The sequence below is a fragment of the Lichenostomus cassidix genome, chromosome 9 (assembly GCF_008360975.1).
Source record: "Lichenostomus cassidix isolate B80296 chromosome 9, HeHo_3.0, whole genome shotgun sequence".
Classification (NCBI taxonomy): domain Eukaryota; kingdom Metazoa; phylum Chordata; class Aves; order Passeriformes; family Meliphagidae; genus Lichenostomus; species Lichenostomus cassidix.
Genome location: NC_139490.1, coordinates 7744603 through 7766612, shown reverse-complemented (window position 1 = coordinate 7766612; position 22010 = coordinate 7744603). Strand labels below are relative to the sequence as shown.

At 44.4% G+C, this 22010-nt stretch overlaps 1 protein-coding gene across 1 annotated transcript; it reads left to right on the top strand.

Annotated features, from left to right (window-relative positions):
- Positions 1-16: 16 nt before the first annotated feature.
- LAMP3 (lysosome associated membrane protein 3) lies at positions 17-19106 on the top strand. The gene is made up of 6 exons (XM_085069136.1): positions 17-1224; positions 5486-6225; positions 7333-7455; positions 10220-10277; positions 10840-11007; positions 14536-19106. Exons 1-6 carry the CDS (start codon positions 1179-1181, stop codon positions 14673-14675), a joined length of 1275 nt encoding a protein of 424 aa, XP_084925262.1. The 5' UTR covers positions 17-1178; the 3' UTR covers positions 14676-19106.
- The last annotated feature ends 2904 nt before the right edge of the window (positions 19107-22010 follow it).

Below are 22010 nucleotides of genomic sequence, written 5' to 3'. Positions count from 1 at the left end.
TCCCTTAGTCAGGTTCTGAATCCCCAGAGCTCTTAGGAGAGTGCAAAGGTTCACTCTGACAGCTCAGAGGAAGTTGTAGATGACTTCATTATAGTTACCCCTGAGATATCTGCATGCCTTTGGCTACCACTGTTTATTAGGGAGTGCTGTTTGACCCAAATACAAGTTGTGGGTCATGTAGAAAGGCAAGCAGGTGAAAATGAGAAAGCAGAAACACAATGCAAGTAGAGCAAGATAAACTGGAACTGATTTAATGCAGATTTCTGTAGGTAAACTTCACTTCACTTGACTGTTCAAGTCATTGGTGTCACCATGTTGCTGCAGTGAGTATTGGTATGAGAAAAAGAAGAATTAGCAGCATTCCAGACACCAGTGTGGAGCTGCTTTGTTCCCTGCCCGAAGCAGCCCCCTGGCAGATGCCCAGGGCAGGGAATGATGATGCTCTCCTGAGTGAGTGATGCTCTCCTGCTGCACATCGAGCTCCTCACACCACACCCTGCCGTGCAGCTGCTGCCCCAGCCTGGAGAGCTCTGCAGAGCCCTTGGTGGGACACAGGGGAGGCACTGCATCTGCTGGGAGTGAGTTGGGGTGCAGAACCAACAGTGAGCCCCCCGGCCCATCCACCTGGGGCGAGAGCAGGCAGCAAAGGGTGGTGCCCACCTGCGGGAGAGCCCGTCTGGGGCTCTGCTCAGCCCTGTCTCACTTGTAGCAGCTGCTCTGTGCAGATGGTCACAGCTCTCCCTTCTGTGCCTGAGCATAAAAGAAGCAGTTTGGCCTTAAGGAAAGTACTTTCTAAAGAACACGCGGGAGGTACTGATTTATGGCTGTAACTCTCTGCTGGGTAGCTTTGCACCGGGTGGGTGATCAGGCCGGGAGGGAGAAGCACAAAGCTTTCCCTGGCCTTGCAGAGCCCTAGGTCTCAGTGCAGTGAGCCTGTCCTCCTCCCAGCCAGCCCAGCAGTCATTTCTCTTTTCACTTTCTTTCCTAACCATCATTTATTTCCTTCTGCGTGAGTTTGCAGACGAGAAGCATCGCTCTCCCCCTCTCTCTCCACCTCCTTCCCAGCCATGTGACTGAGCACTCCCCGCATCGAGTGAAACTTTTCGGTCCGCAGGAAAGCTCGGTTTCCTCTCCAGCCGCTCCCCGGGGAGAAGCAGCACCTCTCAGCCGTGCTGGCCATGGGGAGGAGCGCTCGGCAGCTCATCTCGCTGACCCTCGCCTGCGGTGAGTAACAGCACCATTTCTACCTGAAAATTGGGACATTGTGCCAGGTTTGTTTCCTCGCTGTCAGGACAGCACCTAAGAGACTGAAAACTTTGAAGAGTTTTGTTGCTAGCGCTAAGGGTACCTTCAGCAAAGTCTCACTGCTAAGAAATAACCATAACTGCAGTTAATTGCAGCTGATATAGACTTAGTTTGATGTTTTCATCTGTGTTTTCCCTTGCACTCTGTGGTGGCATAAACTCTGTGTGAAGGAGTGAGTTCAGAGTCATCTTAGAAGCAGACTTTTTTGGCTTTGCTTTTCTTAATTAAAAATAATTTCCAGACCTGCAGAACTAACTGAAAATCCTTACAGAGACAAGCAGGAAAGAAAAAACAAAAGAAGCATTGCTTGAGTCATTAGTTCGTCTGCATTGAAAGAGGTAGAGCAAGGTCAGGAAAGAAGGAGTGAAGCTGGGGGATCTCTCAGTGACAGACCCCATCAGAGTCACCATTTGATCCTTAATGCTGCTCTGTGAAAATCTGGGAAGCTACACAGATCAAAGAAATCTCCCAGTCCTTTAAGTCACTGCTCTACACCTGCAGCAGCACCAACTTTGCCTGGTGAAGGACTGAATGTGATTTAATCTGTGGAATGGCCAAAGGTTTGAGCTCATGTTGGGACCCTGGACTGTGGTGTGTTTTGCCAGGGGCACACAGGGATCACTCAAGGAACAACCCCTGTCCCCTCCCAGTCCATGAGCAGGGAGAGTGCCCAGGGATTCCACCACCAGCCGCTCCTGCTCTCTCTGCTTTCCCACACCTGCTTCATAGTCAAAGTCTGCTGAAGTAGCCCCAAAACACATAAATCAAAGGAGAGCAAGATCAGACTGAGAAGCAACACCAGTAATTCAGTGGTCAGCAGTCACTTTTGACGAGAGAACTTGTTTCCTCTGTTCCTTACCCCTTTTTGATCTTTCTTTTAATAATTTGTTGTGATGTTTTATTAATGTCATAAAGTAAAGTCTTTCTGTGCAGATAGGGAATTAAACATAATTAGTGCTTAAGGCATAAAGGTCAAATGAGTTGGAGGGAAGCTATGATAGTACCGAAACCTCTTCAGAAACTCTTGGTGCTTTTCCAATTCCTCAAGCAAACCAAAGCAGCCAGGGCTGGTGAGAGCATTTCCAATGATTACAGGAGCTTGGTCAGGTTTTGTGTCCACTCAGAATCAGCCAGCTAAGCAAGAGGATTTCTCCTGGCAGCAGAAAGCAGAACAAACCCGCTGGGCAGCTGAACAGATGAGTGTGGTTAGATGAAAAGGGGAAAAAAGTCCTCAGTAAGAGTTTGTATCACACACCCTGGTACAGGCTGAGAAATGGCACAGCCAGGCCATGGCACTGAGCACTCAGCTTCCCACCACAGTGCCTGGGAGCAGAGCAGTGACATTCCTTATGATCAAAACTTGTCACCAAAGCATGAAAAAGGGATCTCGAGGCCCTGACTGGGAACAGTAAATTTCTGAGAGCTGCAATGGTCCGTTTCTGAGAATTCTGTTCTGGAGAATTGCATGGAGGCTCCCACACACTCTCAGCTCTGAAATACACAACTTTGATGCTAAAGTGAGACAAGGGGACTGCAGCCCTTGGAAGATACACCCAGAGCACTTGAATCCTTCAAGCAAAATGTTGCTTGTATGAAGTTTTGAGCTGGTTTTATGGGAGGAAAATAAAAGGAGACTCCTGAGGGGTACAGAGCTGCCATTCCTCGTTGTTCTGTGGCCCATTTTGCTGTCAGAGCCATGAGAAGGCTGTGCTGGGGGAGCTGTGCAGGTGGCTCCTTCCCAAGCAGTGCTAGGCTCCCAGAGAGGAGTGTGGCTGTGCTGAGGGAGCCACGGTGAAGCCTTCCTGGCCTTAGCTGGAGGGTAGGTCAGGGACACCGTGTGTCTCTTCACACAGCAGAGCCACCAAACCACCTCCAGCAGCCACCAAACACCGCTGAGGCCAAGAGGTGCAACCAGAGAGCAATCCCTGCCCATGCCTGGGAGCTCATATGGCCAAATGCCTTTTGGGATGACAGTTCAGCAGTGTGGCCATGCACTGGCAGAAGCTCCAAAATGCCTGGGAGAGCCTGGAGGAACAGTCTGGTAGTCACCCAGTGAGCAAGAGCCATAGGCCATCCCAAAGACATTTCTGGCTTTACCCCTCAGCAACCCTGTCAGGCTGAACAGTGAAAAATAATTGGGTTGAAATGACCTTTTGAGGAGTCTTATTGAAAAGCTGTGGGGTTGCTTTTCAATGTCACTTATATAATATTTCTCTCCCCATCTGTGTTATCTGGTCATTAATCAAAATCAATATGTGAAAAGTAAGACCTACAGACAGTTTAAGACTCATGTAAATTTAAATATGGGTTGTTTCACAGTCTTACAGGGGAAGAAAAAGAGAAAATTGCAACTTCTTCTTTTTTATCATGCTGATACACTCGGATGCAGCTACCCATAACTGGTGTATAGCAACTGCTCTGGCTTTCCCCTGGCCTCCAGAGAAGGAGATCAGTTATCTGATTAACAGCTCTGCACCAGCTGTGGTAAAGTGTTGGGGAAAATGAGGAAATTAACTAAAGTATCAAATGAGTTACACACTTTCAGGTTCTTTTTGATAAAAATCACAGTATTATTGGAGGCTTTCTAACTGTCTCAAGTTGCATGTCTTGGATGGTAAAAGCTACAATGGCAATCAAGTGTCTTCAGTACAGCAAAGAGTGTACCAGGCACAATTTTAGGAGTAAGTAGTATTTACTTCTGCTCTTCTACAGCATAGCCATTTTTAATGGTGGTAAGGGTTAAGATCAGTACATCTGCTCTTATTTCTTTGATTTTTATCTTGAATTTGATTCAAAACCCAGTAGGTTTTATTATTCTTATTTAGTTTAAATGTATCCTGAAATGGTGAGATTTTGTTAATTCAGCTATTATTGAAGATCTCTGTTCATGATGAGTGACAATAAATAAATAAATGAAGGGAAGAACTTGTGAGATTTCAGCCATTTTCACTCTAAAAGTGCCTCTGGCATGAATCTATCCTGAAATCCAAATCTCAGCAACCTTCTTGCCACCAACTTTGCCACCAGTTTATGAGGAGTTTCTTTGACAGTGTACAATGGACTCAGACATGTTGAGGCATTCTCTGTGGAGCTGTACTGCTGGGAATATGAGCTCTCTTGGACTTTTGCGTCGCTTTTGACTCGAAACTGGAGAATTCATCTCTGTCCTCCAGCTAATTTAGGCAGCAAAGCATGTAACTTCACCTAAAGCTTCATGCACATCAAGAAACTCACATATGTCAGTGATTTATGATTTCTTTTATCTTGACCTTGTCTTTCCAAAGTCTAGTTGCAAACTCACAGTCAAAGATTGAAGCAGAAGACTTGTGACATTCACCTATTCTACAATGTACTTCCCCACTTTTTGTTCACTTCTTTATTTACATTTAGGAGCCAGATTTTCTTTTCACTTCTGCAAGGGACATGTTTCTGTAAATGTTACTCAGTGGAAGCATAACTTTGGTGCTGTGACTATTTTCCAGTGTGATCCAAGATTTTGGTGCTGTGACTATTTTCTGGTGTAGACCCTGGATGCTGCCTCCTGATTTTTTTTTTTCCTCATTTCTGAGACTCCATCACTAAGAGGGATGGTCTTTCTTTGGGTTCTTAGGAAGAAGAACTTCAGGGTTCAAGCTGACATGGCTACCACAAAACCATAAATAAATATCAGGAATTTCCCAGGCTCCCAGACTGGTTTCCCAGAATGTTGTGAATCACTGTAAAACCATTTCATTGTCTCACTTCCTTCACACACACAGACACAGCCCCTTTCCCTACACTTTGCTGGTGAGTAACCAACAGCCCCTTTGGCTGTTACACCTACTTCATCTTCAGTACACCTCGACAATTTGCTTCCAGCAAATCCTGCTGAACTAGTGCCTGCAGGGAATTCTTGTGCTGCCTGGGGATTGTGCAAGGTCTGGTTGCTCAGTGTGTGGAGAGCTGGGAGCCAATGTGCTCCCACTGGAATTGGAATACTCAGGGGTATGAAGCTTGGGGGAGTGGTGCTAAGCTGTGGGTTGTCCTACAGAGCTTTCACTCTCTTATCATGACTGGAGCCCAGTGAAAAATGAAATAATATCACCCATTTGATAACAAAACCAGTGCAGTTCTGTTGTGATTATAAACATGAAAGTAAAATGTAAAGGTTTCTAGACTACTGACTTTAGTTTCTTTGCAGCATTTTCCTCCTGCTTTGCTGAGGTGGCCCTGGGGGTCAAACTCTCTCCAGAAACCACATCCTTCCACCAAATGGCTACTTCTGCTCAGCCACTTTCCCTCTATCATTCTTCACCCCATCAAAGCACCACAGCTCATTTTAACAACACAGGCTCTCTTCAAACAACACCCATGAGCACCAGAACAGCTGTGCAGACAACAGCTGCAGGCCAGCATGGGGCAGAGCAGACAGGAACAGGCACTGGATCCACAACCCCTGCAGACAACAGCAGCACAGCCAGCCAGACGACAGCCCAGGCAACGCTCTCGGTTACAGCTGCAGTGAGGAGCACAACCACCCCCTCTGTGTCCTCCACAGGCCGTGGGAGGAGAACATGTGGGACCACAGGAGTGACAGCAGCAGCCACCAACATCTCCCTGAGATATGAGACAGCAAGTAGCCAGGTGACAGCCACCCATGCCTCTGCAGCCACCACCATGCAGAGGGCTGGGCACAGCACACGGTCACGGAGACAAACAGCAGGCACTGGGAATGCAACAGCCACAGCTGCTGTCACCAACACGACAACCACCCATGCAGGGACACAAACAGCCCCCACATCCACTGCCAGGACAGTGAGACCCTCTCCCACCCCACAGCCCTCTGCCATCCCCACAGGCAACTACACCGTGTCCGATGGGAACAGGACCTGCGTCAAAGCCGTCATGGGTCTGCAGCTGATGGCTCGAAACACAGACCAGGTGAGGTGGAAGCTGAGCTTTGTAGTGACTTTCTTTATTCGGTGGTATTTGTTCTTCTTTCCAAACCGTTCTCAGAATTAGCTTCTATGATAAAAATAAGTGGTTTGCTGCCAGTCTAAGGCCCCTCATGTGCCACAGCGTCTCAGCTGCTGTACTTTGGCCTGTGTGATGATGATGGCAGAGGGACATACAAAGTGCTTTCTTATTTCAGTGATGTTTGTGTGGGAGCAATACTGGGGCAGGAGATCAGCCTGCAGGGTTATTTGTGCTTCCTAGAATGGGAGATTAGTTAAAATCTGAATTGATTTCAATGAAGAGCTTGGTGTTGTGAGTTGCAACAAAAGCAAGAAATTGTCCCTTCACAGACTTGGATTCAGAGATGGATTGTCTTCATGCTGATGTATGGAGATTTTAGGATCACAGGAGCTGCCAGGTCCTGAAGAGCTGGTCCCCTCTCCTAGAAGTGACCCACTGAAAATACTTCAGCAAATTATGTTGTACAGCCTGAAATGGCAGTTGTCTTTCAGACTTAGTTTTGTATCCTCCATGAATACAACACATGGAGCTACATCCTCAGGCACTGGAGTTCCTATGCTTGAGCCCTCCCTGTTACAAATACAAATATTCATGTTTGATGTCTGGGTATTTGTAACATGGGATGAGAGTCTAAAGTTTGTGAGATTAATTTTCATCCCTTATCCTGGCAGAAGCCAGGCAGGGAGCAGGATTCCCAACCTCACCAGACCATAGGGAGATGTTTATAATAACATAATGTGCTCCCTCTTTATAAATTATCACTTGTACTCACCTGACCCTGCTCTGAATCACATCAGTTCACTGAATGTACAGAAACCCCCAATATTTTCTGCCAGCTTAATGCACTGGAACAGCTCAGTGATGTGTCAGACAACCACCAATGCTGGTTTACATTTGGGGAATGACCCTGGCAGGCAGCAGTTTGGCTGCCACCACCACTGGCTTGTTCATTTGGCCACACAGAGCCTGTCTGGGGTGGAAGAAAAAGGCTGCTGTAAATCTCTGCATGTTTGTTACTAAGTTCCCTCCTCCTCTTCATCAGCAGCCCTACAGTGTCTCTTCTCTCTGCAGGAGCCGATGGAGTATGTGACTGTCAACCCCAATGCAACACGGATATCTGGAAGCTGTGGCACGGTGCAGTGTGAGCTGAACTTGACTTTTAGTGCAGGATTTGTAAACTTCACTTTTGTAAAGGTAATGGTTGCATTTAGAGGAAAGGAGTGTTTAGGATTGGGAAGCAAGAACTTGGGCTGCCTTTGATCTAGCTTGAGCTGTGGGAAAAAGCATTTTATCTCTCTGCTTGTTTTCCATCTATATAAGGCACTGTAACTCCTGTCCTTCCCAAAGGACTAGAATCATAGAACCATGGATTAATTCGGGTTGGAAAATACCTCTGGAGGCTGCCTGGTGCAACATCAGCCTCAACTGATCAGGCTCAACTGATAGTGTTCAATCAGGTCTTGTCTGTTTGAACTTTCAGTTTGGAAGTGAAGGGTTAGCACACTGCTCTGCCATCCTCTGACAGAAAGTCCCAGAGAACAGTGTCAGATCTGCCCATCAAGCAACACAAAATCTAGAAATAGCCAAGCAAAATCTGAGTCTCTTTTTTACATAGATATATGTCTCATGGGGGGGAAGGTCAGGTCTGCTGTTTGCATTGGAGTGGTGCAGAGGGAAAGGGTTTGGGACTGGAGTCCCTGTGCAGGAACAAGGTGTGCTGGGAGCTCTGACTCACCTCACATTGTCAAGTTGCTCTCAGCCAGTTGCTTCCCATAAAAGCTAGCTTGGGTTGTCAAATTCAAAGGACAGCCTGTGCAGTTTTAAGTGCCCAGGAGTCATGATACATCCACAGCTGAGGCAGCCTAATTTCATCTAATTTCTGAGTGGAAAATTCCAAACAAGTGAACTACAACAACAAAATTGTAGATTAGTGCCCTTAAAATGCACCACACCAGGAAGACCTACACACACAGGAACTTGGAGAAAATGAGAAATCCTGCTTATACAGTGGGAAAATGAACTTTGTTTTTGACATTGTGTCTGTTGATACCATTTTCTCTACTGTGACTGCATCATCTGTGGGTGTGCCTCTTACACAAGCTACCAAGAGTGCTGCAGTTACTATAACCACAGGAGAAAATCCCTGAATGCAGCATCCTCATGCTTCCTCGGGCATTTGCACATTTTGGGAGGCAGCACTGTTTATCTGAAAGCTGTAAGGGCTGGGTGATGATGCCAACAGGGCTAAGACAGAAGTTAATACTGTATATAAAGTCATTTCCTGGGCAGAGAAAAATGGGCAGGAGCACAGCAAGGGTTGGATCCCATCAAACTCTGGCAAGTGTAATGTGCATCAAGGCCATGTCCTGCAGCTCCAGAGCAGCTGAGAGCTGCATCTGGCCATCACTGCTGATCTGTGTCCTTCAATTAATCAAGCCAAAGTGTCAGTCTTACAGCCTGGTTCCAAGCTCAAATTAGAGACAATTAAGAAAAGTACAAATGGTTAATCAGTCATTTTCATAGAAAGTCCAAGAGGGAACAGCAAATTATACCCCACATGTGTCATTTATTCTTGAACAGAAAAAGTGTGTCAATTAGTAATCATCTTTATTTTAGTTTATGGCAAAAGTTTTTTAAAAGCTACAGAGAAGTGAGGTAAAAAATGAAGGCACTCTTTCAAAACAAAAGATCACTTCAGACAGTGAGTGTTTGCTTTAAATGTGTGCTTCCTGCAACAAGAGGAGCATTTTTGATGTTACAAGAATCCTTAGAGAAAGGCTGGGGATTCAAGAACCCATGAAAGCCCCAGCTTGCAGCACTGCAAAGGAGACTGACGTGAACCTTTAGGAGATGCTTGACCTGTCTTGCCCTGAAAAAAGGTGGTTTTTGGCACAGCATTAGACAATCCACCCTCCACTTAAAGATAAGCCTCAAGAGCAAAGCAGGGCTCAGCTTGGACTGCTTTGAAATTCCAGTTAATAAGAAATCAGTTTGCTGCTGGCTTTTTGTGTTTGGTCCCCACAGCCTCTCTCGGTGCTTTGAAGCAAGAGTGCTCCAGCAGTGGCACTTGTGGCTGTCCCTGGTGGGAGAGGAGCTGGCTCAGGCCCCAGGGCTGGGGTGGCACAGGAGAGGGGCTGCTTCATTGCTCACCACTCCAGTGGCCTTTGTGAAGGGCTTGGAAAAAGGAAGTTGTGTAACCAACCCACAAGACATGAAGTAGGAGCAGGTGTTTTCCACTAGCAAAATTTTTAACTGTGACCAAACAGAACATAGCACTGCCACCCAAAATATTTCATCTATTTATGTCTTTCACTTGGAATAATGCTGAGAACCTCTCCTCTGGTGTATTTCTTTCTTCAGTTTTCCCACTCTGTTCCTACCAGTTTTCACACAGGAGACATTCATGTCTACTGCCATTTACTCACCAGCTGCACTGTGTGCTCACAGCTGGAATTAAACTGGGCAGCAGGGCTGCTGCATCAGGCATCCCATGATACTCCAGCACTTACCAGGGGGAACCTCCCAGGGCTGGCTCTCCTTGGGACACTCCAGGGCAGGGCAGTGTCCAGGTGGCACCAGGGTTTCAAGGCACATGCAGGCAAGGACACCTGGTTGGGAATTTTGTTCTGTGCTGTTGTGCCAGGTGCTTTCCATGTCAGTAGTCCTCTGACTTTTTGGTTATCAAAAGTATCTCACAAAATTCCAGCTCAAGCAGTTTGTGTAAAATGACACCTGCATGGTCCTGTTTCACTGACCTGAGCAGAATTGGTGATGTAACTGAGATTTGGAAAAGAAAAACACATCCAACAAGAGGGTGGGTTCTTGGGTCTCAAAGGTGATGCTTTACAACGTGTTTCTTTGGGAAATTCTTTATGACCATTTTGCTATGGTGGGCTGTGTTTCTTTGCCCTGCAAATACAAGTATATATTATGAATAAAGACATACCTTCTTTTGCAGCAAGCTCCAAGTTACTCTGTCAGTAAAATTGAGAGCAGAATACAATTATCTACTGAAGGTCAGTGATTTTACAGTCTTAATTTCATGTCAAACTGTTTTGGGGTGGGATAAGCTTTCATATCTTTTAAACATTGGATGTTGCAGATATGTGTTTTACCAAGCTGTGAATGTGTCATTCACCTAAATCTTAGGGTATAAAAATGGAAGAGGAAAGAGCCAGTTGGAGTTACATCACTGTCATTGCATTTTCTTTTTGATCTCAAAAGCTTTCTCTGCTGCACTCTTTCAGAATAGAGATTACTTCAAACCTTGTCTGCTCCTGTGAGAATTTCAACCCCCTCTTGCAAACTCAGTTTGTTAAAGTGTGATTTGAAGAACTATCTAAAATTTTAGCCACTTTTTCAGGCCTAAGCTCAGCTGAGTCACCCACTGATAGTTAAAGCACTAGTTTAAACATGTAAGAAAAACAAGTGATAGTTTATGGAGACACTGTCCATGCTTCAATCACCTCTGTGACTGCTGCTCTGCCAAAGCACTGGGGATCCTCCACTTTACCTCAGAAAGATGTTGGTTCCAGCAGAGTTAGTGTGGATTCTCATCTGTCTCTCTCTGGCCTCCAGGAATGCTTTACTATGCAGCCCTAAATGAGAAGCTGTTTACAACAAAGCTGGGGAATTCCTTTAAGTGTGCCAGCAGGCAAACCTTCACCTTGGAGAGGAACTTCCAGATTCTCTTTGTTAATGTGCAGCTGCAGGCATTTGACATTGTTGATAACCAGTTTGGACAAGGTGAGTAGATTCCACTCTTCCCAGACCTACATGTCAGCACTCTGGTAGCCTGATGGATGTAATTTGCTAAATTGTACTCAAACACATCCCACTGCTGTTTTCTCTACCTTTCCTTAGTTGTTTCCAACACGGTGCTAATACCTACAGAGGATGGAAAAGTCTCTTTCCCTTCTGCATTCAGTACCTTCTGTTTCACCTTCTCATTAAAAATGTCCAACTCTACAGCCACAATTTTATTTTTCACCAAGCAAGCAGAGTTGTGTTCACCACCAGTGCATCACCCAAAAACCCAATGTGCAAAGTTCAGTTCCAGGTCACTGTTCTCAATACAGTCAGATTTTGGCTATTTTTAAAAGCTCCTGATACTCACATGTGGCTAGCACAGTTTTTCCCATGAGAGGTTTTCTTGTGTTTTGTAAATAAAGATATAGTTTGGATGTTTTGGAACAGTGTCCCAGAACTTGGGCAGTGCAGGCCTGGCCAATCAGGCCTGGGGGAAGGCTTCTGACTGACCAATCTGGGTGACTTTTGAGAACTCTATAAATGTGATGAAATCAAAACAATAAAGGTCATTCCTTCTTGCCACTGAGAACCGATGCATTCATTACTCTGCTAGCTGCTCAACAGCGACACTCACATTGTCCCACAGCTGCAGCAGCAAAACTGCCAGCTAATAAGGGATGTTTGTGAAAGCAGGATGATATTTTCAGAGCAGTTGTGTCTAGACATGATGAAATGGGCTCCTGAGGAGGAGTAAAGTGGCTCACTCCCTGACTCCTAGCTTCAGAATGAAAGGTGATGCTCATCTCTGCAATTTGTCTTTTCTTGGAGAAGTGCCACAAAGAGGCAACCAGGTATGTTCGGAAAAGACAAAGACAGACCAGACAGATGGACTAGGTGGGATCTTGTGGTCTCTTTCAAATTGTCCATCTTCTCATTTCTGTGGCTTCCTCTCAGGACATATCCATACAAGAACTCAGGTGCACACAGGAGTTGACCAGCTCTCCAGCCCTTCAGATGCCCTAATAAAATTTTCTCTCTTCTGACACTTGTCTTTCTGCATGCTTACAAAATATTGCCCCTGTATTCTTCTTTTTTTACTTTAGATGTGTGTTTTGACTCAGTTTGCCTCTCTTTGGCCAATTCCTCTTCTGTTAGGCCATTATTTTGATTACTTTTCTTATTCTAAAAGGAATATAATGGGAAACAACATTTGGGGCTTTTTTAAGACGTGAACTTTTTAAAAGCCACACTGAGAATCCAATCTATGCTCTCATTCTCATAAAGAATTTTTTCATGGGATAATACTGAGCTGGAAGAACTCATGGGATGCCAGTGGTCCCCCCATTCCCATTCAAATGTGTGCAGTGAATTAGTTTGGTTAAGGGATTAGGTATGGCCTCACCTCTAGGAGAGACTCAGCCGAGAAAGATGCTCTCTGTCTCTGTCTCTCTCCAAGGTCAGACTAATCTCTGCTAGTCAATACTATATAGAAATTTAAATTAGTTTTGATCTTAATCAAAGAGCTGAGAAAGCAGCTACCTCCTCTGAAATAATTCCCCAGTGGCCATAAACAGTTATGAAACTGTTGTATACCAGCTGCATATGCAGATTCTGAAAGAGAAAATCCCCAGTGAAGGAATGACTAAACACATCACCAGCCTCCTCCCCCTGGGTGTCTCAAGACTGATAGTTTCACTTCTGTTGCTCCTGATTTGCTTATCTTTAAATGGGGAAGAAAAAGAAAACATTAATGGTCACTGGTTTCAAGTTCCTTACAGTTTTGTACAGATTGCAGCAGTGTTATAACAATAGCTTGATCTGTTTGATTCTGGGAATCTGTAAAAGGGCCTTCTGTACTTCAGTGTAACAGAAACAGTTCCTTGAGTGCATAGAGTTCATTCCTCATTCCCAATATTTCACCAAAGCAAAATAGCCAATTCAAATTTCTCTGGCTTTTACAACACTTAGATGCAAATGCTTTTCAGCTCATTTAACAGCAGGTTACATTAACCAGACAAAGTTTTTAAAAGGCAGCCTCTAGTAGAATGCTCATGCCTTTGGCTTTGTGGCATTGCATCACCATCTGGATTAGAGCAGAAGAGGATCAGATTTTGGGAAGAGCCATGTGGAGGCTCTGGAGCTGTGACATGGTGTCATGCACTCCACATGTTCCCTGGGCTCACTGCCCACTCACTGTGTAAAGATTCCCATGGGGCAAAAGCCCAAGCCAAGCTACAGCCTGTGCCAGCATAGTCATGGAATAACACTCGAGGCTTTTATCTCAGAGTGCTGTTGAAACCTGCCTTGGGAGTGAGAGAGGCTCAAGGTGTTGGATATCCTTCATATCCTGGCTATAAACTGGATTTACTGCTGAGCTGGGATGTACTGTGGGGTTTGCTGCCCTGCTTAGAGAACAGTTTGCTCTGCAGGTGCCACTCAACAGCAGCATGATGGAGGTCTGTCTTTCCCTGGAGCCCAAGGAAAGACCATTCCTGTAAGTCAGATGGAATATGAAAGTCTGATCCAGTTCTAGGATAATACATTAGTGGTCATTCCCAGACATTGCCTTCACTCCCATGGCTACACTTGTATTTTGAATTTGAGACTGATCCTACCATGTTACTGGGTAAATTTTCCATTTCTGTCAGTGGCCCACATGGTGCAGCTTCTCCAGTGGAAAGCTGTCAATTTACCTCAGTCTAAAAGTTCACTTTTAAGTAATAAGTTCCTGTTTAATCAGAAGATTACTTGAATATTCATTTGGGTAGGAACTGGCTGAGGAAGTCAGGATTTGCCCTCTCTGTAGCTAGGAGGTATGTTTGGAGTGATGTCTTTGGATGGTCCTTCAAAGATATGATTTGTGTCAGAACCTTTTCTAATAGCATCATATGTACAACAAAATTGCAATGGTACTGCTAAAGCAACTCCCTGGACTATGTCCAAGGCTTCTGCCTTCCAAATCTATGAATGTTCTGAGTTAGGCACCATTATCCACAATTATTCTGAATTAAACAGAGAGAACAATAAGAATTTGATTTTTCATAGGAAACACGGACTCAACAAGGATCCTTACTGTGTTAATGATGTGCTGGGCTGTGGGCTTCTGTCTCTGGCCTGATCCTTTTCACTGGGAAGAAACAGTCAGATATCACACAGGAGCACTTTTTGACCAAGCAGGATGTGTCCTGGTCTCCATTTTCAGACTGGCACTTTGTAGTGTGATGCTCCCCATCTGCTTGTGGCAGGAAAGCTCCTGCTGTGTGTGTGCTGAGTGGTGAAACAATTCCTGCAGATATGAGGGAGCAGAGCCACTCTATAGGGAAGCACAGAGCTACTGCAAAAGGGGCAAGGATGGTTTTCTTGAGGTAAGGCTCACAGATAAAAAATGTAGTAAGTATAGCTCAGGGAAAAGGAAAAAACAAAGCAAGGTTTTGAGAATTTCTGGCTTGTATCTTCCAGCTTTTCTGGAGTATAGATGTATATTCGTCTGCTGTAACACATTCTCTGATCTCCTTTTCCTTTCAGAAGAAGAATGTTTTCCTGACAGAAACAGCAAGGCAGCTCCCATTGCAGTGTGTCTGAGTATCCTGGGATTGTTTGTCATTGTGTTTGCCACCTTCCTGATCTCCCGGAGAAAGCCACATAGAGGATATGAACGCATCTGAGGTGCCCTTGTATTTCCAAATGTGTGCAGCAAGCAGACAAGTCACAGGAGTTTTTGCTTCTGCCTGGCAATTTCACTGCCCTGAAGCCACATTTTTAAGTGAGATGACACCATGTGTTTACAGCTAATGAATATTTCTGGAAAGAGTTTCTTTAAAGTGGGAAGGAGAGAACTCACACCTTCTACTTTAAGCTATTCTTAGCATCTAATTTAGATATAGTCCAGATGACCAAAATGAGGAGCCTAAATTCTCTGTGTTACCCACAAAGGATGTCATTTAGATCACCTAAGTCAGATCCCTAAAAATAGCTTAAAGCAAGCAGTACCACTATCCCCCAGAAAATCCATCAGGTTTGTTAATGACAGTGTTTAGATTTACTAAAAGATGTAAGTCTGACCTTCAGGTGAATAAGCCAGAGGTCCACAACTACTTCCACAGAGCTCTCCCTTGTTAAGTAGGAGCTCACTGAAAGCTTTTTGGGAACATGGTGTGTGCCAAAATCTCAGGGGAAGGATCAGTGTGACTCCATTCATAAGCACGCTCTTAGCAGCCCTGCAACACTGTCACATATCCTAAGTGCCTGGGTCTTCCCTCTCAGCCCTTTGCAAAGACACAGTGGTGATGTGTGATTCTTTCTCTGGAGCTTAGTATGTCCTGTTCTTGTGAGAGCTCAGCAATCTCCCACATCCTGCTCAGACAGGGACCTGTCACGCTGAGCCCAGGAAATGTCCCTCTACTGAGACAGCAGCACGGTGGTCTCTTAATCCAGGAAGGTGCCACACACTGAAATGCCTGGGTGTGACACACCTCCCTTAGCAGGTGTAAAGAGAAATCACTTTATTCCAAAAACCTTTGGTTTTTGCACAATTAGGCCTTTATCTGTTATATTCTTGTGAAGCACAACAAACACATTTCAATCAACCACCACAAAGCACGATGTGGACACGTGCTGGTTATATTACTTGTTTTCTAGGGTTATATAAAACTTGTTTTTTGCCTCTAGTTTAGCTGAGTCATTCCCAGAATGCTTTTCTGGTTAGCCAAAGTAACAGAAGTGAGCAAAGATTTTACAAGGGTAACAAGGCTCTTATTTTGTAAGGTTTTACTTATCTGCAGAACCTGGGAGTAAGTGACCACCATTGAGGCAAACCTGCACAAGGTCCATGAGAAATGCAGATCCACTGATGCTGGATGGTCGAGGATTCTGTGGGAAATAAAGGCCTTGGATAACTTGCTGTCCAAATGTGAGTTTTCTCCAGTGTGCTCACAGCTGAGCAGCTGGATATTCATATGGAAATGATTTGGAGTTGCTTTAAAGCACACTAATTGATACGCTCTGTAGTCTATTTCCTGCTAAACCAACGATGAAGGCATGAGAATAGTAATTGCTTTTGAGATTAAGTCCAGCTCATGTTCTTTGTTGTAACAAGGAAAAGCTCCTTGTCACTAAAAATTTACAAAGCTAAACATGTGCACAAATGTGCACATAAACACACACACACATGCACATGCCACACAATCTGCTCACTGAAGCAAACGACACCAAGATTATAAGAAATTATGTATAAAAATATTTGTAAAAGAGAAAATAATACTAAATAAGAGCACACTTCCCCCAGGGAGTTAGGGTAATGGCTTAAATTTTACTAATAAAATTTTGGCCGGGAAAAGGACTGTGGAATGGCACTCATTAAAAAAAAAAAAAAGACTCAAGTCATATGCAAAAATACCTTGACAGTTTAATCTGTATCTAAACAAAGTGGAAATGCTGGGAGCTATTTTAATTTTCATGAATAGTGGCCCAAATCCTGCATAGTTATTAACGGTGATGGAACCTCACTGGATTTTCACTGGGTAAAACTGATAGTTATGTCTTTTCAGATACTCCCTTAAGTATTTTTAAAATAGTTTTGATGTTTTACTAATATTTAATCATTGCAAGTGTACTTATATAAACTAAGAAAGAAAAGAATCTTCTATTTCATTAATTACTAAGAGGTAATTAATGAAATAGAGGTGCTGATATGTGTGAAGCAGGAAAAATGGTCATACTGTTCATAACCAATATAATATGTAGCTGTGGAAGCAATTAACATTCTCCAGAAATGTTCCCTTTGAGTCTGAATGAAGCAATAAATAAGAGATAAAGACAATTTGGAAGCACTTTTACACTTGGAGAAATAGCAGAACAAAGAACCAGCTGTGAGCACAGGGACAGCTGAATATATTTATGAGGTAAAATAACACAAGAAAGGGATACCAAACTTTCAAACCTTGAATACAGATACAGAATTTGAGCTGTATTCAGTTGGATACTCAAATTGAAATGTAAGTATTTCAATTATTGTTTTGTAAAGGACTCCAGCACTGTTCATAATGCTTAGTGAGATTTATTGAGCTCATTTTCCCTTCCTCCTTCTCCCCTTGGCAGACAAACAGCCACTGGACTCAGACCTTGGGCCTAATAAGATCCCTCTGGTTCTCAGGGTTACTTAATACTATGAATCTGTTGTTTAGAAAGCAGGTTTTTATACTGAATTAAAGTGTTCACTTTTTAAAAAATGCAAGACATCTGGGAGGAAAGGTAAATGTGTGAAAAGCTTCCATTTGAAAATGAGTGTGTGCCTGCAGGAGGGATGTCACTGTCCCAGACTGTTACATGTGGACATTTTAACAACAACCTGCCTAAAAGCTCAGCACATCGTCTCACCCTAGGCTGTTTTGCCCAGTGGGTAACAGACATCTTTCCCACTCAAAGCTGAGTCCCATTTTGCATGTTCTTTGGATTGTTGGGTTGCATGATCTGTGTTGCTTCTACTGACATGGATGTAACATTTGCTTGTTCTGTTCTGAAAAATTGCTTTAATATTCAGTCTTTTAAAAAAGTTTAATATCAGCATGAGGCCAGAAAAGTTTTCTTAATGACTGCTAATTCTGTTTTTAATAGTGTGGTATCTTCTGGCATTTTTACCAGTGATGCAAGATTTCCCCCCAGTTTTTTTCTTTCTACAGCGACTCAACCTGTTGATATTGAACTATGTTTGGGTTCAGGTTTACCTGATTTGCTCTTACGCTTTTTCTTGCTATGATTTGTTTGCTATTTTTATGCAGCTGCATTCTGCCCTTTGTACATGAATGATACTCTGGGTTTGCTCTAACTGGCACAGGCAAAGTGCACGTGGTACAAACTAATGAAGCAATTGGATGCTCCCGGGAAATGCTGCCAACATGCAGCAAAATCAATCCAATGGAGTTAGTGCTTTACAGTAGTGGAGTATCCATTGGAGAACTCTTTACTGCATCAGGAGATCCCAGCCTCTAAGTGCAACCTTTCTCCCACCTGTGCCCCAGCCTGCATCGTGTCACCTCCATCCCTGATCCTAAAACCCAGCCAGCCTGCAGCAGAGACATGTCAGCACAGCAGCATAGCAAGGAGTGTTGCCTCTCCAGATTTAACACTGAATTAGAATTAGACAGCCCAGCTGCTCCCTGAGCTGCCATGTGCAGCTTTAAAAGCTGATGCCTGTATCAATTTTCTGCCAGAATTTAGGAATATATTTAACTGGTACTTTTTTATCTAATGGAATGGCTTTGATGTCTTCCTCTCATTGGGCAGACTCTATAGGGTAATTGGTCTTGGTGTTGTGAGATTTGCTCTTTTAAACTTCTTGCTTGAGGAAACACCTTGAGCAAAAAGTCCCTAAAAGAGCACCATACAAAAAGAGGATATTTGGTAAACTACTTGCACACTACGTGGGCCATAATAGTCATACCATGGACAGCAGGGCAGTTTTGTCTGCTGTGGGAGTGGACAAGGCTGCAGCTGGGTACCAGAGTGATTCAGCAGCCCCAGCTCACTTCTTCTCCCAGCTGCAGACTCAGCTCAACCCAGCCCTGAAGCAGAAGGTACTGATGAGGATGATGTGATGCATTGATGACGTGATGCATCCACCAGGGAGGCAAAGCTTAACTTCTGTGCAAGCATGTGCTGGTCAGGAGGCAGTGGGGTCATCATGGGGATGAGGAGGTGAGCACATCCCCACATCCCTGTGTCTCCCTGGTGCTCTGCTGCAGCTCCCATGCCAGACCATCTCCTGTGGTCTCTCTCACACACCCAAGGCGAAATGAGGGCATCCCAGAAGCATGATGATGTCACACTTAGGTCACCAAGGAGTTTATAAAGCAAGGTTTAATTTCTTTCAGTCCTTTTCGTTCTCTGATGGACAAGCCCAAATTAAGAAACAGCTGTTAATTCAATTGAAAGAGGAAGAGAGATGTAGATTGGCATCTTGGGTGTCTGAACATGGTTTGGCTGATCACTTCTAGCTTGCTACAATGTATGGCTGCTAAAAATTACTTGCTATGAGAAGTAAAAACATGGTCCTTATTTTTCTATTGGTGTTTCTATAATAAAGGCTGTACTTAATCATTGGTGTGCATTGCTGTGCAATGATTTTACCTCTGAAATGGCTGAGTGAGTCTGACTTGTGGTTTTCATGAAGCAAATGTTGTTAGAAGCAGAAGACATGGCAAAGATGGGGGAGAAAAACCATCCCCTGCTGCCAGCAGTGATGGAGGAACTTGGCTGTTGGAAAAGTGCCAGTGAGGGCAGCAGAGGAGCCATAACTTCCCTCGGGGATAACATACCAGAATTATGCTTCACTTCATTTCCAGTGTCAGTGCACATTCCTACATGATGGATAATTTAATGTCACAAGGTGAAAACTTTGCAAACCCCTTGATTTGTCCTTCAGAAGAAAATCAGGGCTGCCTGGAGAGTGGGGCAGTCTGCTCCGCCCTTTGGCACTTGCTTGTCCTGGTAAAATGTTACATTTTGTGCCAGCTTTGCACCTATTCAGTGGGCAAGGTTCCTCACTTGTTCATACTTTAGAAACTGGGCTGGTAAGTACACACTTGTGTGTGTGTGAAGTAGTCCCTCAAAGGCTGCTAATGTCTCAAAATTCTGTCTTTCTTGACAAGGTTTAGTGGAAGATGGAGGAAGTGTCAACCATTTCCACTTAAAGGCAAAAAGTCCCCCTCTATGAGTCATGCCCTGGACTGTCACAGAGGCGTAAAGGTTTGGAATTCATTGAATCAGAATGTTTAGAAGAAAAAAAAGTGTATTTTTAAAGCATCAATAACAAGAATGAGGAAGGAAAGATTTCTATGGAGTTACCCCATTGTGACTAAGGTGACAAGACACTTGGAGGGTACACTTCCCTCACATCCAGTACTGTGGCCATTGCATGCCAACAAGACAGGGGGCTGTGGGTCTGAAATTTATCAGCCACAGCAACATAACACTGCTGGGCTTTCATCAGCATCTGGGCTTTCCCAGCTAACCACAAAATGTCACAGAACATACATTTCCCTTTTTTTGCAAGTCTTAATTGCCTTTGGAATTGGTAGATCCCAAGTACTTTAATAAATTATAAACTAATTGACTCCGTTTCTTAGCTCTTTCTTCACAATTTTAGAAAGGAGCAGGCTGCATTTCCATCATGCAGAAACAAAATAAATGGCTTTTGATAAAAAGGAAAGTTTTCAATCTGAGTCAGGATATCTGTGTTTATTAGAGACAGGTCTTGGTTTTGAACCTCAGTTTTACTGGGATTTTCCTATATCACAAAAATGTTTGAAGATTATTAATCATGAGTCCAGACAATGTTTAACCTCATTTTACCAGGGAATGACTTTTTTGTCATCTGATCAAGGAAAATGAATTATTTCAAATTATGTTGTTCACAATCTGCTCATGGAAAAGATAATAATGAGAAAATGACTCAAATTACTCATCAAAGCAGCTTTCAAGATATGCCCAGCTTCCACAACAAAATTTTTTAAAATGTTGCCCACCCAACCTATACACTACATCAGAAGGTTCAGCAGAGTGCTTCTATCTATAGATGTGCACATCAAACATATTACTAGTGTCCGTGAGAAAATTATTTCTGCGTGTAAGCTTTATTACACCACACTTTCAAACATCTGCGTGGTCAATCTGGTGATCCTCTTGACTTTGCAAGCCCTAAAAGCCCTGCTGGCAGAATGCCTTCACCAAGCGCAGATTTGCAATATAAATGAATTTGCCACTTCCATTAGTTCTACTGCTAAAAGCATCAACTCCCCCATCACTTTTGATGTATGTACTGTAAAATATCTGTAGCTCTCCCCATTGTCAAGCAGCTACACTACAAAAAATGCTGCCATCTTGTGTTTAGAGACAAATTAAACAGTTTTAAAAAATCTGGATTCCAAAAGGCAAAGGTAGGATCCACGCTGTCAGCACACTGTGTTGAAGAAGATTGGAGTGAATGAATTATGCAGAAGCGTCACTTAATTTTTAAAATCTCATCCTTAGAGCAGGTGCTGATCCCCCTTGCAGTCAGATCCAAGGCACTGTATGATTTCCCCAAGCAGATCCAGTGCCTGTTTAACCTGCTTGAACCACCCAGCCCCTGGTGTGAGGGTCACCACAGCAAAGTAAAAATAGCAACAGCAGAGCAAGCAGAGATTGCCTGCATACCGATAATGCTCTATATATGGGACACTGTTAATGCTTCTGAGCATGGAGAACATGTAAGGCATTAAACACTGCCACCATTGCACTTGATAACTTGTGTATTCTTGCTGTGAAAAAGCATGGCTGCTTTGCTATTTGTAAACAACAACTGCCAATGCTTGTTCTGACTGTGCTGGGGCTGGACAGGTTTAGCAAGGCCCTGCACCCGGGTGGGCCTTAAACTGCTGGATATTGGGAAAAAATTGTTCCCTGTGAGGGTGCTGAGGCCTGGCACAGGGTGCCCAGAGCAGCCGTGGATGCTCCATCCCTGGATGGATGGGGCTGTCAGCAATCTGGGCTGGTGGGAGGTGTCCCTGTCCATGGCACGGGATTGGAAGGAGAGGAAATTCAAGCTCCCTTCCCGCTCAAATCTTCAGTGGCTCTGTGAACTGCAAAGCTCCAAAGCGTGAGGGAACAGGACTGATCCTGACGGCTTTGTGATCCCACCCTGTAACCTCTCCTTCTGCCCGAGGCGGTTCTGATGCAGGACCCGATCCCGGGCACAGGAAAGCTGTGTTATCCCAGGATGCCCGCGCCCTTCCCAACAACCCTCACGTTCGTGTGTCGCCACGCTATTCCAGCCCCGGATGTCATTCCTGAAGGAACCCGCTCCGCTGAGCCCGCGCACCCACAGGGCCGGCAGCCCTTCGGCGGCGCGCATCGTTCCACATTTAAATGAAATTCATTCCCTGTCCCCTCTCAGCGCCGTTTCTCGTTGTCACCCAGCACCCCCGAGAGCCATTTCCGCGGCTCTCCGCCCCGTGACGCGCTCC

Excerpts from the sequence above, each read along its gene's own strand:
- LAMP3 (XM_085069136.1), top strand. The coding sequence starts at position 1,179 with ATGGGGAGGAGCGCTCGGCAGCTCATCTCGCTGACCCTCGCCTGCG. Across the intron at positions 6,226-7,332 it reads TGGCTCGAAACACAGACCAG|GAGCCGATGGAGTATGTGAC; the intron begins GTGAGGTGGAAG and ends TTCTCTCTGCAG. Across the intron at positions 11,008-14,535 it reads TGATAACCAGTTTGGACAAG|AAGAAGAATGTTTTCCTGAC; the intron begins GTGAGTAGATTC and ends TTTTCCTTTCAG.